Genomic DNA, 18,464 nt, shown 5'->3' with positions numbered 1-18,464 from the left:
GATTTTGCAATTTTGGTCCATTTTCCTTCACGAAGACACTTCAATTTATATTCAACTGACAAAACATACCTCCTTTGATCACTTCAAATCGTCAAGTTGCTCAAATCCTGCAAGGACAAGGTGATGTTTGATTTTGAGCTCCGGTCCTTCACTGAGGGACAGGAGCGATTTTCACTCCTGGGACATTTCCGTGCTCATGAAATTCTTCAAATTATATTCAACAGAAAGATCATGCCTCCCTTTACTATTTCCAATTGAAAAATCATCTTGATCCTGCAGAGACTGTAAGATTTTTGAAAACGAGCTCCGGTCCTTCACTGAGGGACAGGAGCGATTTTGCTCCTACAGGCCAAAATATCATGATTTCGGGATTCTAATCACTTCACAAGGCAAAAACAAATCATTTCCAATGCCCGGGATCAAATATCAAAAAACTCAAAATTTGGTCAAAATTACTCATTTGGACAAAATTCACAATTTCATCATCAACACTTAGGCAAATTTGTTCAAAATTCCAATTAAAAATAGACCAACTTATTTAGCTTCTGGCGAATTCACTTTATTCAAAATTGCATCCTGTGAGAGGAAGCTCAAAAAAGCTCTCAAGACTGACTGGACTCTGGCCTGAAAACGTCAAAACGGGAACCCTAAGGCTTGACCCTAAATCCAGACAACTAACAAACTACCAAAACCCTAAAAAAAGCAGAGAAGAAGAACAAGCAAAACGAGCAAAAAGAGGGGGTCCCCATTTTAATGGGGCGATGTGTGAAATGGTCACAACAGGGACCCATGACTGAAAACAACTCAATAACCACCAAAAGAATCAACCAACAAACCCCAACCCCTACTTACGATTGTCCCCAATTTCTATGCTGATCATGGTTCTTTTGCTATGGATTTTGATCAAGTAATCTGCCATCTTGGCAATTCATTCCTCCTTGAACAAATCTATGAGAGATTCAACTTCTAAAGTATTAGCATAATTGGAATAAATGTCCTCATATGCAAAACACTCCATGATGTCATTCTAATTCCATCAACCCTGATCTGCAGAGATGACAACCCCTGTCAGCCCACTTCTCTTTGGGTGTTTTCCACCTCCCTGTTTCACACCTAAGATGGTGCAAACTAATTCAGAAACCGGCTATTAGCCATTTACCATCTCATTTTGTGTTTTTGCTCATGGTCACATGTAGGACTGAATTGCTTGACATTATATTCCCTTTTTCATCCAAGTTGTTTTGTCCACATCACCGCTTTGACTTTCTCTCTCAAATAACTTTTGATTTCTGCATTTATAATTGAGCATTCTTGCATATTAATTCCTCATTCATTGATCCACTTGTTATTTTGTTTCATCCCTGTGTTTTTTCTTCTATTTAGCTTTTCCTCTATCCCAATTTCAGGCTAGCAGTGAACTTGCAAGTTCTCTATTCTCTTCAAATATCCTAACAACTGAATCATCACAGCTGCTTCAACTGGGAAGGGCCCGGCCTCAGCTAAAGTGATCTTGTATGGAACCGTGACTAACAGCCACTTCAAATATCCATTAGAAAAGAGACGAAATACAATAAAAAAAAAGGTTGAAATTTGACTAACCGTAGAAATGAATATAAGTATCTAAAATGTGATATAACATTTTTCTTAGAAACTTCACAACCTATTTTATTCGTAAAGAAAAAAGAGCAGGTCATGAACTCAATTGGTTTACTATATATATATATTGACAGGTGAGTGGACCATAGTAGCAGTGAGAAAAAATCCCAATTTATCGTAATAAATTGGAACTTGGATCAGAAAATAATTAAACCACAAAATCACCCAAAAAATACTTTTTTCTGATCTAATCCAATTAAATTGTGATTTGCCACAAAATCACATTTTCTGGTGATTTTATATTTTTAATGGTTTTTTTTTTCATTTTTTTCAGAAATCCTAACCCTAACCTGATTTTTTACTAATTAAATCACAATTTTTTGAAACAATCTTTACCTTTTGATTTGCCAATATATTCCCAAGAGTGATTTTGTCCTATTAATCACAGAACAGCATGTTTGCAGACTCTTCCCTTGGTAAAATTACGATTTTAAAAAAAAATCTTGACTACACTTTTGACTAATTTTAACCCAATCAAGCATGATTTGAAATTTCTTTCCTGCACACATTCCTCCTTGAACAAAGCTATTAGAGATTCAACTTCTAAAGTATTAGCATAATTGGAATAAATGTCCTCATATGCAAAACACTCCATGATGTCATTCTAATTCCATCAAACCTGATCTGCAGAGATGACAAACCCTGTCAGCCCACTTCTCTTTGGGTGTTTTCCACCTCCCTGTTTCACGCCTAAGATAGTGCAAACTAATTCAGAAATCGGCTATTAGCCATTTACCATTTCATTTTGTGTTTTTGCTCATGGTCACATGGAGGATTGAATTGCTTGACATTATATTCCCTTTTTCACCCAAGTTGTTTTGTCCACATCACCGCTTTGACTTTCTCTCTCAAATACCTTCTGATTTCTGCATTTATAATTGAGCATTCTTGCATATTAATTCCTCATTCATTCATCCACTTGTTATTTTGTTTCATCCATGTGTTTTTTCTTCTATTTAGCTTTTCCTCTATCCCAATTTCAGGCTAGCAGTGAACTTGCAAGTTCACTATTCTCTTCAAATATTCTAACAGCTGAATCATCACAGCTGCTTCAACTGGGAAAGCCCCGGCCTCGGCTAAAGTGATCTTGTATGGAACCGTGACTAACAGCCACTTCAAATATCCATTGGAAAAGAGACAAAATACAATAAAAAAAGGTTGAAATTTGCAGTGTTCCACGGAAACGCGTTTCCCCGTCCCCAGGCCCAAGTCCCCCCGTCTCCGAAACCCGTCCCCACAACTTTTTCCCTTTGTCCCCCCGTCCCCGAAGCCCATCCCCGCGTCCCCCCATCTCCCTGTCCCCAACGGCCGTGGAACACTGGAAATTTGACTAACCGTAGAAATGAATATAAGTAACTAAAATGTGATATGACACTTTTCTTAGAAACTTCACAACCTATTTCATTCGTAAATAAAAAAGAGCAGGTCGTGAACTCAAATGGTTTACTATATATATTGACAGGTGAGCAGACCATAGTAGCAGTGAGAAAAAATCCCAATTTATCGTGATAAATTGGAACTTGGATCAGAAAATAATTAAACCACAAAATCACCCAAAAAATAATTTTTTCTGATCTAATCCAATTAAATTGTGATTTGCCACAAAATCACATTTTCTGGTGATTTTATATTTTTAATGGTTTTTTTTTTTCATTTTTTTCAGAAATCCTGACCCTAACCTGATTTTTTACTAATTAAATCACAATTTTTTGAAACAATCTTTATCTTTTGATTTGCCAATTTATTCCCAAGAATGATTTTGTCCTATTAATCACAGATCAGCATGTTTGTAGACTCTTCCGTTGGTAAAATCACGATTTTAAAAAAAAATCTTGACTACACTTTTGACTAATTTTAACACAATCAAGCATGATTTGAAATTTCTTTCCTGCACAGCAATGATTTCGACACTTTTTCTGGATTTTAGTGGGAATTTTCACAGTGAAGTAGGGTTATGTTTCTTAATCAAAAACACAATGGCTGTGTGCGTGCTAACCAGCATGGTTATGTTTGGTTCACTGCATTTTCTAATTTCTTCTCTGTTTTCACTTTGCATGTTTCCCAGGAAATGGTGATTAGGATTCAGAAACTCACAAACATTTAAAATTTCAGAGCTTGACTACAATTCTGAAAAATAAATTTTTATTTTGATCCTAAAAGTAAAAATCTGTTTGTTTTTTTTAATTCACTGAGTGATTGTTTACCAGGTTCATCCCAGGGACACCCAGAAGACATACTCAGGCCAAATGCACAGACCCAGAGCATAAACCTGGGCATACCCAGGCCACACCATGCCGGAGATCTGAACCTGGACCAGTTCAGTTCAGGTATGTCCAGGCATCCGGGAAGACCCTGTAACACAGGCATTGACACAATACTATTGGACATTTCATGACAGAGAAAAAAAAAATAGCTAACAAGACAGATTGAAATCCATTTATGAAATTAATGGTAGCAAACCAGATCGTATCTGGAAAATGACCAATTTTTTTCAACAGAATAACTTAAAGAATACCATGGGAAAATAAAATAACAAACCTGATCATATCTGGATTTTCACCAAGGCTTCTCAAAGTTTCAGCATATGCATCCTCAGAGGGAGCATTATTTGCAAGTCGATCAGTAGAGAATGTGTTTAGATCTTCTGACCCCTGCTTACCAGCATTATTGTGTTCTGAAACGGAATTCACTAAAGGAGTTGATTGTGGGACCTTTATTTCATTTTTTGTGGTCAACACGGCAGCTTCTTCCTCTGTTATCTCTTCAATTCTAGGTCCTGGGATTTCCCAATCAACCAAATTACAAGAACTAAGAAAAAGAACAAGCATTCATAAAAGTGCCTTAATAGACTCTAATATAATTTATCAGTTTTTTAATTTTTCAAGAACTGAATAACCACTGGTACGAAGACCTTTATAAGTACTAAATACAGTTGTCACGTACCATTTCTATCATATTGACTTTCCCCTTCCACTTGTAGCTCTGCTCTTGCTTCTCTGATGAGATTTTCAGAAAGAAAAATAAGAATTGGACTCCAAACAAACCAACCTAAATAAATAATAGAAAATCCCATCATATGAAACGAGTTCTCAGGGATAAAAAGGTTTGGTACCTTAGAACTTGTGCAATTGTTTCATCTTCAGGAGAAACCTCAACTGCTTTGCTCAAGTCTACAACTGCCAACTAGTTTCCAAAACAAAAGATTATCATTCGAATGAAAGGACAAAATAACTACAAAACCCTCTGGATTCCATTTTATATTCTTTCCATCTCCATTTACTACTGTCCCCCATATATTGTCAAAAAAAACATTGGGAAAAAGAAATGAATATATTCACTATCGTTGATCTCCAGCACCAGAACTATTCATGACTGACTGAAGTAATACTACACTAATCATCAATTTAGTATTTTACTACTTACTTCTAGATTTCCAATCCATTTATAAGCTTGACCTCTGCGATATAAAGCCTTAACGTTCATTGGATCATATGCCAGAACCTGTAACCACCCAACACTATGCATTCATAAATCTAATTCATAAAAAGTAAAGCACAAATCCAAACATACAAGCATGAAAAAAATGCCTGAGGCTGAATGTTATAGCTCTTTGGCAATAAAGAGTTGCATTCAAGGACTTATATTCAATTATTCTGACTTCTTCCCACAATAGCGGTATTCCTCTGGTGTGATCATTGGAACCATATGCAATATAATCAAGAAAAATGCAATACATTGTTGTATTGTGATATGAGTGCTACATTGTGTAGACTATCTATCCACTATAATTATCAATGCATGCAGATAGCAAAATATAAATCCTAATGTCTTCCCCATCGTTACAATATTTAATCACTTTTTTTATCATAGAATGGATAGAATCAACTTTTAACTAAAGTCTGGCATTCATTTATCAATTCTCCTCTGGCATCTCCCACTTTCAATATTCTATTCCAGCAGGAGGAGAGTATTATAAGTAAGATCAAATATGAAAGAATAGAAGCATATAGAACTTATTTACTAAGTCTTGCCAATTGGGATGCATAAGGCAGACTCTCACGCTGCAACATAACTTAAAATCTCAATAACACAAACAGGTAAAATATATATTACCTAGATTTCATCCTTAGAAAAGAAGACTGCCCAGAATTTAAAACTTTGCAAACATATTTATGTATAGCATAAATCCTTGACATCCTATCCTCGCAAATTTATGTTTATAAAAAATTCCCATATCTATCTTTTCCATCATTCTCAAAAAAGGATATGCTTCCAACTGCCTTACCTCTGAACCTACTTGAATACAATCCTTATATTGCCTGGTCTTTAGATAGCAAGACATTAAATTCAGTGAGCATGCAGTTATCAAACTTTTCGATTTGGGGAATGCTATTCCTCTTAGATTGCTTTTCACCTGTCAAAATAAAATGCGAATCAAAATTTAACCTCTTGAAAAATAACACTTCAAAAGAAATAATATAAAATACATTGTGCGAAGAGAGCACTCAAAATCAAGAAATCACATTGTGATCATGCATGCAAAACAGAACAAATTATGCTGGGCAAGCATACATAAGATTATTTCTTATGCTTAACAATAATGCAAAAACAAGAAAGCATAATGCTAAATGAGCATGCAAAGCTTCTGAAATCAAGCAATCAAGTTAGAAGATTAACACTGACTTGCAGGTATTTTTCTGCTGCTTCGCTGTATTTCCCTTCAGCATGAAGCTGATTTCCCTGTCCGAACTCAGAAGTAACAAGTCTTATGAGTATGAAATTGATCAACAGTTAAAGCTATACTGGAAAACATTGCCAGCAAGGGTATAATGACTTTACACCAAAATTATACTTTGAAAACAAAGATAATGCTCAGACCTGATATTTTAGGTTTTGAGCTCCTTGCAATTGATATGCAGACTGAGCTTCTGCCTGGGCCTGCATAGCTGCAATTTGATCAGGTGAAGCATTTGACATGCGGTCCCTTATTTCAGCCATATCCTCCTCCCGTACATTCTTCATCTGCTCTGCTGCAAATCTTAAATCTTCAGGCTTCAAGTCCTTCATACTTTCTGTTGCCATCTTCATTAAAGCTGGATTGGCCATCATCTGCCAAGGTACATAGAAGGTAAAGATAACACCCCCTAATTAAAATAAATATGACTGCTAGGCTAATGCTTCAAATTTACAGATAAACACAATGATTGCAACACCATGTAATTACAAGCTAAAACCAAACCAAATAAAGCTGGTTTTAATATCAATGTCGGGGGACCTGGTAGACTGCATGAAAGGTCCTACAGATAATATTTCATCAATATTATTTATAATTTTCATAATTAGGCTGTGTTACTGGATACAGGTCTGGTTCGAACCAGATACATGATACCCAAGGCAAATCTGTGCATTTTTCTTTTCTTTTTTGGTTTTTTTAAAATATTCCATCTTTTTCTTTGCCTTTTAAAAATTTATGAAAATGGGGTGTGCCATGAAGGTTTGTGTGATTTTAAAGATCTTTATTTGGGCCTTGTGGTGGGGCTCTGCCCCTTCAACTCACCCACGAGGGCTGCTGCCCCCAAACCCCTGCTAAGCCCCACTGGAGGTATTGCCCCAAGACCCCCACAAAGTTGCGGGCTATGGAGCCAAAGCAAATTGACTTGGGTGCTTCCACTGTCCAACATGTTGTACTTTGGTAGTCTAAAGACAAGCACACTTAGTGTGCATGGCAATGGCACTGCTTGTGGTTCTTCAAATGTTCCTATATCATGTAATGTCAATGATGATGATAGTGTTGATGATTTAGAAAATCCATATGATGCTGAAAATTGATTGTTGAACTTGATATTATTATTATTTTAATATTGAAATTGAAGTTTGATCAATGAAAATTTCATAAAGTTTAACATTTATATTTAAAATGACATTAGAGTTTAAGGTGGTTTTGTTGACTATATTATGCTATGTGGTATTCTAAAATTAATTCATGCTTTTAGGTTGCAAATGTGTGTGTATATGATTTTTACATTTTTTTGTGTGGATGAACCCAATCCAAAACAAAATTTGCCAGATCCACGAACCTGAACCAGGGTCCATACCAGAACCAGTAACTTAGCAACAACAGAAACCACAGTGAGATTAGCTTCATCAGTGTGTAGTCAGCCGCTGGCATGGGAATCGTGGCCTATATTATTTGTCTTTTTAATATACAAATGTCAACATATTAAGCTTCTAAAAGCCTAAAACAGTACAGAGTAATCAAATTATATTGGGCATTTCCCATACAATTGGAAATTTTGAAATTCATCATCCTTTTCTCATATAGATTAAGAAATCATGAATTTGCCAAAATGTAACCCAAAAATAAAGAAAATGGAATCATAATCTATATCAAATAGTCTTATTTTGTTGAGTTTCAAAACTCAATAAACAAAAACAATACCAAAGGAAAAAAGATTAAAACATGTTTTATTTAGTTTCCCCCAATCCAGCAATTCTCTCTGTAGAGGAAACATTTTCCCTTCCTCAGTAATTAATGTTTTTACACGCAGATAACAAATATTCACATTTTAGGCCATTACATTAAGATCAACAAAGCAGAGCTGTTAGAGACCCCCTACAACAATAAAATTTGTCTTGTATCATAACACTTAAGAACCTTTCTCAGTGTGGTACTTTGTTGATCTGAGACGCCGCCACTTGTCAAAACATTTAGCTCTAGGAACAAACTTCTTTGAAATCAGTTTTTTGCATTCCACAATAAGACTGCGATTAATTTCCCTTACAATTGGTATTATACTATTAAGGTCATTCCATTTCCCAGATATTTGGACTTAATAAGTTGATTCTGCAAAAAATTGACTTCTGCAACTCATACAGTGTTTGATGTTTGTAGATATCTTGATGTTTAATCTAAGGCACCATTCAAATTGTCTTAATTTGGATACTCAACAGTAACAACAGTTATCTATGCATGCTTTCTGTTATCCTGCTGGAAAAATCAAAACAGGCTAGGCAGTCTTAGCAACAATTCTATTGTTCCAATATCCAGTTATGCCCATTTATTCAGTATTAATACAAATGGCTTGTGGGCAATCATGTTGTCCAAGCCATATGCTGATTGTGATATAGTACTTCCAAAATCACTATGTCCAAGTTCAAAATTACCTCTGCTACAATCCTCGGACCTTTGCTATAATTCTCTTATCTTTAATAATGTGTGCTTCATATCCATAATTTTAGAAGCATGTCTCTGGATAAATCAGACAAAACTGCATGACAAATTCACTTGCTCTAGCAAGATATAACTTCTAAATTTTATCAATTACAAACATCTGGGTCTTGGACTCTACAGGATCTCAAAAATCGGCCCTGTAGCTTAATCTAGCTTATTCTAGCAAGCTAATTAAATTGGCAGATTAATTTAGCACATTAATTCACAGATTAAATTGGCAGGGTGTCAAAAATGAAGTTTGTTGATGTTTGATAAATTGAAGAACAAGACCTTCAAGACCCTTTCATACTTATCCCAACTAAGGTGCAATGTTAGGTTCATCACTGCAAAAATGTCGATTTTTTAACCACTTTGAATGTTCCAAATTCTTACTTAGTTGACTTTCCAGTATACCCAGTTGTTTTTGGCAGCCCAACAGATTTGTGTACCCACAAATTACCTGTTGTTGCTGCTGCAGTAAAAAAATACACATGCAGTCTGCCAATGATAAATGCCTACTTTGGTAGGCAGTTCAAAATTAAACAACCATGCCAGTTTCTATGGTAACAAAGATGAAAAAAAAAATCAATTTGATGTATATATAATCACCAGAATTGTAAAAACATCTCAAGGTTGAAACTAAAGATGACTAAATCTATTGCTTTGGTTTTTTCCTAAAACAATATCTCTGCAATGGTTGAAAAACTGAGAACCACAGTCAAATATGAATAATGAGATCAAATAATAGCATATATTTTGATTCATCATTGACAAGGTGGTATCTACAGACCATAATTCATGCATGAAAGAATCATATACACAATCAATGAAATGGTTTCTAGAAGCAAAAGAATGTCAGGTTCATAACTAAAAACAGTACAAGGCAAAACGTCATATTTAGTTCTGGGAAGTTGAAAACTTGTAAAGTTCTAGTGCATTCATCAAGTGTCCCATCCTCAACATCCTTTACTGCAAAAGTGTGTCTACGTAGTGCTCAACCTGAATTATTAAAGCCATTAGAAATAGCATGTAAAAAAGCAAAAGTACATGCAGAAGCAAATGAAACACTGCTCATACCTAACTATTTATAATCCATAAGGAAAAACTAGCTATCAGGAGAGCACAAGCATAAAGTCTTGTGAGAGTGTGAGCTACAATTGTATTCCCCCACTGCAGTAAGGCTTCTCATAACTCCAGCAGACAGTGAGACAAGGTTGTGATCTCACAATTATGAGCTACATTTGAACGTGACATATTCTTACAACTTTACAGATCTAATAAGTGTTGTCTAAGAATAAACCACACACTGTTAAAGGCAGTCCATGACGTTACCCAAGGATTGTCTAGCCAAAGAAGAAACAAAACATCTGATATAAAAATTGGTTGAAGCTTCTATACATCCAACTCTCCTATTGGCCAATTGGCATATTTGGAAAAGCAATAATACCAATGTTACACGGCCATTGGGGGCAGGGAGACGGGACGCGGGGACGGGCTTCAGGGATGGGGGACAAAGGGCAAAAGTTTCGAGGACAGGTTTCAGGGACAGGGAGACTTGGGCCTGGGGGGAAACGCGTTTCCATGGAACACTAAATATTACTGGTTGCCATTAAGAGATTGCACTAGGTCTACTTTAAATATGAATGAGATGGGTTTACCCCATGGCAATGAGATAACAAGGATTGCTCCTTTGTGGTTTTAATGCAACATGAAGGAGTTGTACAGTCCATATCTTCCAAAGCCAAACAAAAAGATACAGGCATGTATCTATGTTCTTGTAGAGTTTCACAATAATAAAACTATGCAGGTCTCTGCCCGCGGGCTATAATTGCCATTGCGAAAATATAAACACCAAATCTGTTTCACAATGGGGATCTCAAATCTAAGGGCGCGTCGCGTAATTAAAAGAAATAACTACATTTCAAATAGAGGATCACAAATCAAAGAAATTTGGTGCAAGGAATATTCAGTTCAAATCTCCGATTGAAGCAATCCATATGTATCGAGGTTGTGGTGTGATGATAGTGCATATTCAAGCATCAAACATGTTTACAATCTTAACTAAAAATAAACAGCAGCTCAATAAGGCTACCCAGATGGTAAAGTGATTATGGTGTGATTCAAGCCTGCGACTCCTAAGAAAAGAACAACCCAATTCACCTAAAAGGCCAATAATAGCCTCAACCAAAATTTTCCAAACAAAAATTAAAAGAACTTGGTATCACAAGTCTATAAATCCAAACTGAAAGTTCTAACTTTGACACAATCAAAGCCAATTTTCCAGCAACAAAAACAATAGGAAAGAGTTTCATAAACAAATTTACCTGTTGTTGCATCTTCATGAGTTCATCAGGTGGAATTCTGCTCATCTGCTCCTGTGCCAATCTCATCAGCTCCGGATCCATCATTCCGTTAAACATTCTGATAATTCAATTGCCTCTTAGCAGACCAGCCAAATTCAAAAAGGGAAAAAAAAATTATATCGAATAGAATTTGACCACAGGAAAATATTCACTCTACAATCAAGGGAGCTGCAGCGATGGAATTGCGTTAAATAATTAACAAGATTTCCAAGGCAAAATTGTGGGGCAAAAAAACACAGAATTTAGCGTGAGAATAACTCGTGGCATATGGGCTATTTATTTGCAATGCGCGCACGCGATCTCCGAGGGTTTCTTCGTGGGGTCAAATGACCACAGCAGCCGTCAATGTTGAATGTATGTATATACACCGAGTATATGTTTCTCTTTTTGCGTAGACCGCATAAAGGATAATTATGCTTTCCCAACCTTACTAATTTATTAGAATAGTCTATTAATAGTACAGTTTAAAGTGGAAAACAAAAAAAGCAAACGACAAAAATTGAGTTACCAACTCATAGTTAAGAAAAGTGAAGCTATTCCACACGGTTAGATAACATTAAGTAGGTGTAAATGTATTTTTAGTGGACCCCTCTAACGTGGATTTGAAGGTAGGTATAAAAGGAAATCTCAATGAGGAGGTTATAAGGTCTATTTTTTCTTTTAAAGGTATGAGGGTATCCTATTCAGCAAGATTTGGTTTGTGGTGGTCTCAATTGGAGCCATTCAACTTCACCAATAGATCAAGGACCCATTAACAAAGGTCTATTTTTTTTTGGAAGGGAGAAATAAATTTAGCACATGTTAAATTGGAAATATAGTTTAGAAAATAAAAATTCACAATGGTTATATTTGGGGTAGTTTGAAAATTTATTCCACCTATTTAAAGATTTTGTTGTTGGTATCAATAATTAGCATCAACCATTTCAAGTTTTTAGATAACCTATTTCTATAAAATTACAGTGTAAACTGTGTGGATGATAAAGATTATTAATCAATATAATATAAATTAAGATCACTAGTGTTTGTCTCAATCAATAGTATTATTTCTCCATTTTTTTTCATATATTTAGATTATGATTTTGAATGGTTAAATGTTTAACTCTTTAACTCATTAGAAAGTAATACTTATTGTGTTGAAGGCCTATTATACTCACATAATGGATGCAAAAATGTGTGTCAATAAAAACTAAAAGCATTTAATTTGACATGTTTTTGACACTTAAATACATATTTTCTCCTCAAAAATATTTTATTTGTTTTCTCCTCTCAACTACCTCCCAATCTAAGTTAAGTTTAACTAATCAATCAATTCTATCTATTTTCATCATGCAATCAATTAACTTTTTTATTATCTCAATAATACATCTATCATTTCATTGATGCAATATCATAATATAATAATGATTTAATGTTAATGATAGATATACTAGTTTACTTGTTCATCTAATATTAAAAGATGAAGAAGTTTATATTATTAACTCATGAAGCTAACTAAGTGTATAAAACTCCTAACTAAGTGTATAAAACTCCTACCATTTAAAGAAATCAAGATAAAAGATTTATTATTTTATTTTATTTTTATTTAAACTATTTTTTTTTTTTTAAATGATTAAATTGTGATAGAAATGGATTTGAGTGGATCCACCCTCGTGGATTTATTTAAACATTTATAAGGTCCCTTGAATGAGACTTAAATGGAAGTGTGTTGGAGTAAAAGTTGTATATTGATATAATGTAAATTAAGATAATTAGTTTTTATCTCAATGATCAGAATTTCTTGCTTTTGCATTTTACGAAGAGTTATAATTTTGTCCAACTTTCACTTTACACTTTCAAATTGATAATTTAAGCATTTTATATTTTTAAAGATGTTTTTTCTTATTTAAATGTTTATATTTCATATGAGGATTTTTTTTAAGTCTGTTGACCTCATTCACTTATCAATGGAAGGTTTTAAATTCAATTCATTGCTTAAAGACCTTAAATTAAATGGGTAAATTGAAAGTATTTATATGATTGATGGAATGAACTAAAGAGCCGGATGCAAGTTCATTTCAGATGCATTGGAGAAAAGTAATGGTTCAGACTACTAAGAATGTATGTAATGTTTCACAAAATGGTCCTACTACTCCAAATGAGATAAAAGAAGCATAATACAATATTAGAGCCAAGGAAGCATTGTTGAATGCCTTATCAGATTCTGAGATGAATAATGTGATGAACTTAGAGACCGCTCATGAGATTTGGGTAAAATTGGAGACCTTGCATGAAGGTGATAGCCATGTGAAGATTGCTAAGTTGAAGAGCTTGAAGGGTAAATATGGGAACCCAGAGATGGGTGAAGATGAGAATATTACTTCTTTTATGCAGAAAGTGAACAAGCTTGTGTGTGGAATCAGATGTGTTAGTGGAATTTTAGAAGTCTAAGATTATTGCTAAAGTGTTGAGATCCTTACCTCATGCTTACAAGCATAAAGTTGTTGCTATTGATGAGATCCAGACTGTGGCAAATGTGACAAGAGACATGTTGATTGGTAAACTTGTTGCTTTTGAGCCGAGTGAGTTTGCAAACTCTCTTCCTAAGACTAAATTTGCATTCAAAGCTACTATTTTCGGGAAGCAGAGATATGATCTAAGAGAAAGTTCTACAAGAGTATCTAGATATGAGAAAGAGATGAAAGAGATGGAAGATGAAGAAAGAGAGCTTGAGGAGCTTGAAGCACTTATTGCCAGAAGATTGCCTAAAGGTGTCGGTAAGTATGAAGGAAAATTACCCCTTAAATGCTTTTCATGTAATAAGATAGGACATTTTGCATCAAGGTGTCCGGAAAGAGATAGAAATCCTAAGAAGTCATTTAAGTCATATAAGCCTAAATATCAGAAGAAGTGTTATTATGTTGTTGATGAAGGTGTGACAGATGATGAGTTAGATAAGGGTAATTTAGGAGATGAATTTGTGTTCATTTCTATCAAGGAAGATGATCTTGTAACTACATATTCTACAAGTTGTACTAATGAAGAGAAAGTGTTAGCTGCTAAAGTTGAAGAGAAAGATGAATGGGTATTTGACAGTGGTTGCTCTCATCATATGACAGGTGATAAGAGTAAATTTGTGAACTTGGAAAGGTATGATGGTGGCATAATAAGATTTGTTGATAACAAAGCTTGTGTAATCTGTGGTAGAGGTTCTATTTCTCTTTATGGTAAGCATAATATTGATGATGTGTTGTATGTTGAAGATTTAAAGCATAATATTTTGAATGTTGGTCAAATGGTTGATAAGGGATATAATTTGCAATTCAAGAATGGCAACTGTGAGATCTTGAGTAGCATCGGAATTGAGATTGCATCAGGGAAAAAGTCTGAAGGTAATATCTTTCACTTGAATGTTGGTGGTAAAATTTATTTGATTGGTCAGATTGATGAAAGTTGGTTATGGCATAAAAGAATGTGTCATGTAAATTTTGATTACATAGTTAAGACAAGTTCTACTCAGGCAGTGAGAGATCTACCAAAGTTAATAAAGCCTTCTAATATGGTATGTAAGGAATGTCAATTAGGGAAGAAGACAAGAGTTACTTATAAGAGAAAACAGTATAATTGTAATGGACTATTGGATCTTGTGCATACTGATCTATGTGGTCCTTCTAGAGTGAGAATCTTCCAAGGTGATAGGTATTTCATGTTGTTGATTGATGACTTTTCAAGAATGATGTGGGTTACCTTTTTAAGGGAGAAGTCTGAAGTGTTGGAGAAGTTCAAAATTTTCAAAGCTAGAGTTGAAACTGAGACTAGAATTAAGCTAAAGTGTCTGAGATCTAATAGAGGTTGAGAATTCACTTTCGATGAGTTTAATGCATATTGTGAATAGCATGGAGTTAAGAGATAGTTATATGCTCCTAGGACACCACAACAAAATGGTGTTGTGGAGAGGAAGAATAGAACAATTCAAGAAGTTGTTGGGTAAGTGCAAGAAGTTGTGTCCACTTGATGTGGAAGTTTTAGACTTAGAAAAAAAGTGAAAACCGGGTGGAGTCAGTAGGAGACGAATCGGGATCCCGATTGAAGCAATGGAGCCCTCAGCAAGAGCCACCAACAAGTCTTCCAAGTACGCCCTTTACCATTTTTTTCAATATTTTATATTTAAATTAATTTTTTAGTTTAAAAAATTAGATTTTCAGTTTAAAATTATTTTTTTTAGTTTAAAAAATATTTTTTTAGTTAAAAAATTAGATTTTTAGTTTAAAATTATTTTTTTCATTAAAAAATTATGTTTTTAGTTTAAAAATTGGTTATTTTAGTTTAAAAATTAGTTAAATTTAGTTTTTAAATTATTTTTTTAATTGATAATGATTTTTTTTTATGAATTGATTAAATCATGCTTTTTTTAGTGTTAATCTAGGTTTTAATGACAGTAATTTTTTTATAAAATAATTTTTTCATGGTTGATGAATGAATTTAATGAAAATGTTGAAAACCTTGAAACGAAACCAAAACCAAAAATAAAATCAAAACCAAAACAAAATACAAAATCAAAATGAAAACCAAAACCAAAAAGTTACAACAAAAATGAAACTAAAACATTGTTAAATTTTACCAAAGCGAAAACCAAAACATAGAAAAACCAAAACCAAAATCTTTTTAAATGAAAATGAAAATGTTGAAAAACCAAAGTATAGGATCACATACATGACCATATGACCCAATATGACCATATAGGATCATAATGGACCCTAAGGGGTCAAATGTAGTCCTAAGGGGTCACGCATGTGTTCTAACACATGCCCGACCCCTTAAGACCACATATGACCCCATGGGAGCACATAGCATCATAAGGGGTCATATTTGGTCCTAAGGGATCACACATGTGTTTTAACATGTATATGTGACCCCTTAGGACCACATATGACCCCTTTTAACATCTAGTGTATACAACATAGCCCCTATGACCACATAGGATCACATCACATCCTGAGGGGTCATATTTGGTCATAAGGGGTCACGCACATGTTTTAACACATGCGTGACCCCTTAGTCCACCACATATGACTCAATTTTAACATCCTAGTATCCCAAGGGGTCATTGAATATGTCATCCTAAAGGGTCATGTACACATGCATTCAACCCCTTACGACCACATATGACCCCATAGGATCGTGCATAATGTCCTAAGGGGTCATATGTGGTCCTAAGAGATCATGCATGTGTTATATTGTACATGTGTGACCCCTTAGGACCACATATGACCCCTTATGACACTATGTGTTCCTATGGGGTCATATGTACACGATCCTAAGGGGTTGAAAGCATGAGTTAGAACGTGTGCATGTGTGACCCTTTAGGACCACATTGTGTTCTAAGAGATCATATGTGATCCTAAGGGGTCACACATGTGTTAGAACACATGCATGACCCCTTAGGACCCCTTAGGACCACATATGACCCCTTTTAACATCCTATTAACTCATATACAATATACCCCTTATGACTGAACTTGACCTAATATATACCATATGATATGGCATCATAGGTCCTATTCAATGCCATAATAGGACCTATTATGCCAAAATATGGACATATACCACTCATGACCACATCTAGATGATAGTGTGTCTTAAGGGACCGTCATATATATATGTGGTCCTAAGGGGTTGGACGCATGTGTTTTAACACATGTGTGACCCCTTAGGACCACATATTCAACCCTTTTTAACATTAATGTATACAAGATACCCCTTAAGACCCAACTTGACCACATAAGATCACATAGTGTCCTAATTACGCCCATCCCCTTAAGACACATGTCCTATATTATGGCATTTAATAGTCCACCTAATATGCCATATTACATGGCATAATAGGTCATGTTAATGTGGCATAATAGGACCTATTATGGCATATTGGCATAATAGGTCATATTATACCATAATATGCCATAATAGGACCTATTATGCCATAATAGGACCTATTATGCCATAATAGGACCTATTATGCCATAATATTATGGCATAATAGGGCCTTTTGTGCCATAATATGGCATGTTAGGTCCTATTCTAAGTATGAAATTAACTAATTACGATCAAATTCAATTTAGAGGACATACTATTACAACCATGATAACCTATTTAACATAAGTTAGTGTACATACAACATACCCCAAGTTATGACCAAATAGGATCAAATCACATCCTAAGGGGTCATACGTGGTTTTAAGGGGTCACATGCATGTGTTAAAACACATGCATGTGACCCCTTAAAACCACATATGACCCCTTTTAACATCCTATTAATGTATACAATATACCCCTTATGACCCAGCTTGATCTAATATGCCATATAATTTGGCATCATAGGTCCTATGATGTCATAATAGGACGTTCTATGATACCCCTTTTAACATAAGTTAGTGTACATACAACATACCCCAAGTTATGACCACATAGGATCACATCACATCCTAAGGGGTCATATGTGGTCCTAAGGGGTCATGTGCATGTGTTTTACACATGCGTGACCCCTTAGGACCACATATGACCCCTTTTAACATCCTAGTAGTGTATACAATATACCCAAGCTTATGACCCAACTTGATCTAATATGGCGTCATAGGTCCTATAATGCCATAATAGGACCTATTATGCTATAATATGGCATAAGGACATGTGTCTTAAGGGGATTGTCGTAATATCATGGTCGTAATAGTATGTCCTCTAATTTTTTTTGGATCGTAATTAGTTAATTTCATACTTAGAATAGGACCTATTATGCCATATTATGGCATAATAGGTCTTATTATATGCCATATTATGGCATAATAGGTCTTATTATATGCCATATTATGGCACAAAAGGCCCTATTATGTCATAATATAGTATAATTGGTCCTATTATGGCGTAATAGGATATGTCATAATAAGACCTATGATGCACCATATTATGGCATAATAGGACCTATTATGCAATGTAATATGGCATATTAGGTGGACTATTAAATGCCATAATTTAGGACATGTGTCTTAAGAGGATGGTCGTAATTAGGACACAATGTAATCTAATATGGTCAAGTTGGATCATAAGGGGTATTTTGTATACAGTAATGTTAAAAAGGGTTGAATATGTGGTCCTAAGGGTTCACGCATGTGTTAAAACACATGCGTCGAACCCCTTAGAAACACACATATATATGATGGTCCCTTAAGACACAATGCCACCTTTTTAACATTAGTGTATACAAC

At 34.8% G+C, this 18,464-nt stretch overlaps 1 protein-coding gene across 2 annotated transcripts in view; it reads right to left on the bottom strand.

Annotated features, from left to right (window-relative positions):
* The window catches only part of LOC131043018 (outer envelope protein 61), a 33,240-nt gene extending 21,610 nt beyond the window's left edge, over positions 1–11,630 (bottom strand). For both annotated transcript variants that reach the window (XM_057976367.2, XM_057976366.2), the window contains exons 1-8: positions 11,191–11,630; positions 6,535–6,765; positions 6,340–6,396; positions 5,942–6,070; positions 5,080–5,157; positions 4,769–4,839; positions 4,600–4,652; positions 4,195–4,432 (exon numbers count right to left, since the gene is read on the bottom strand). In XM_057976367.2, the coding sequence (XP_057832350.2) occupies positions 4,195–4,432; positions 4,600–4,652; positions 4,769–4,839; positions 5,080–5,157; positions 5,942–6,070; positions 6,340–6,396; positions 6,535–6,765; positions 11,191–11,286 (953 nt within the window). In that variant the 5' untranslated portion in view covers positions 11,287–11,630. The remainder of the gene's footprint in view (positions 1–4,194; positions 4,433–4,599; positions 4,653–4,768; positions 4,840–5,079; positions 5,158–5,941; positions 6,071–6,339; positions 6,397–6,534; positions 6,766–11,190) is intronic.
* Positions 11,631–18,464: the final 6,834 nt, after the last annotated feature.

Source organism: Cryptomeria japonica, chromosome 6, assembly GCF_030272615.1.
Source record: "Cryptomeria japonica chromosome 6, Sugi_1.0, whole genome shotgun sequence".
Taxonomy (NCBI): Eukaryota; Viridiplantae; Streptophyta; class Pinopsida; order Cupressales; family Cupressaceae; genus Cryptomeria; species Cryptomeria japonica.
Note: the sequence above shows the minus strand (reverse complement) of the source record. Positions and strands in the feature narration are given on the sequence as shown.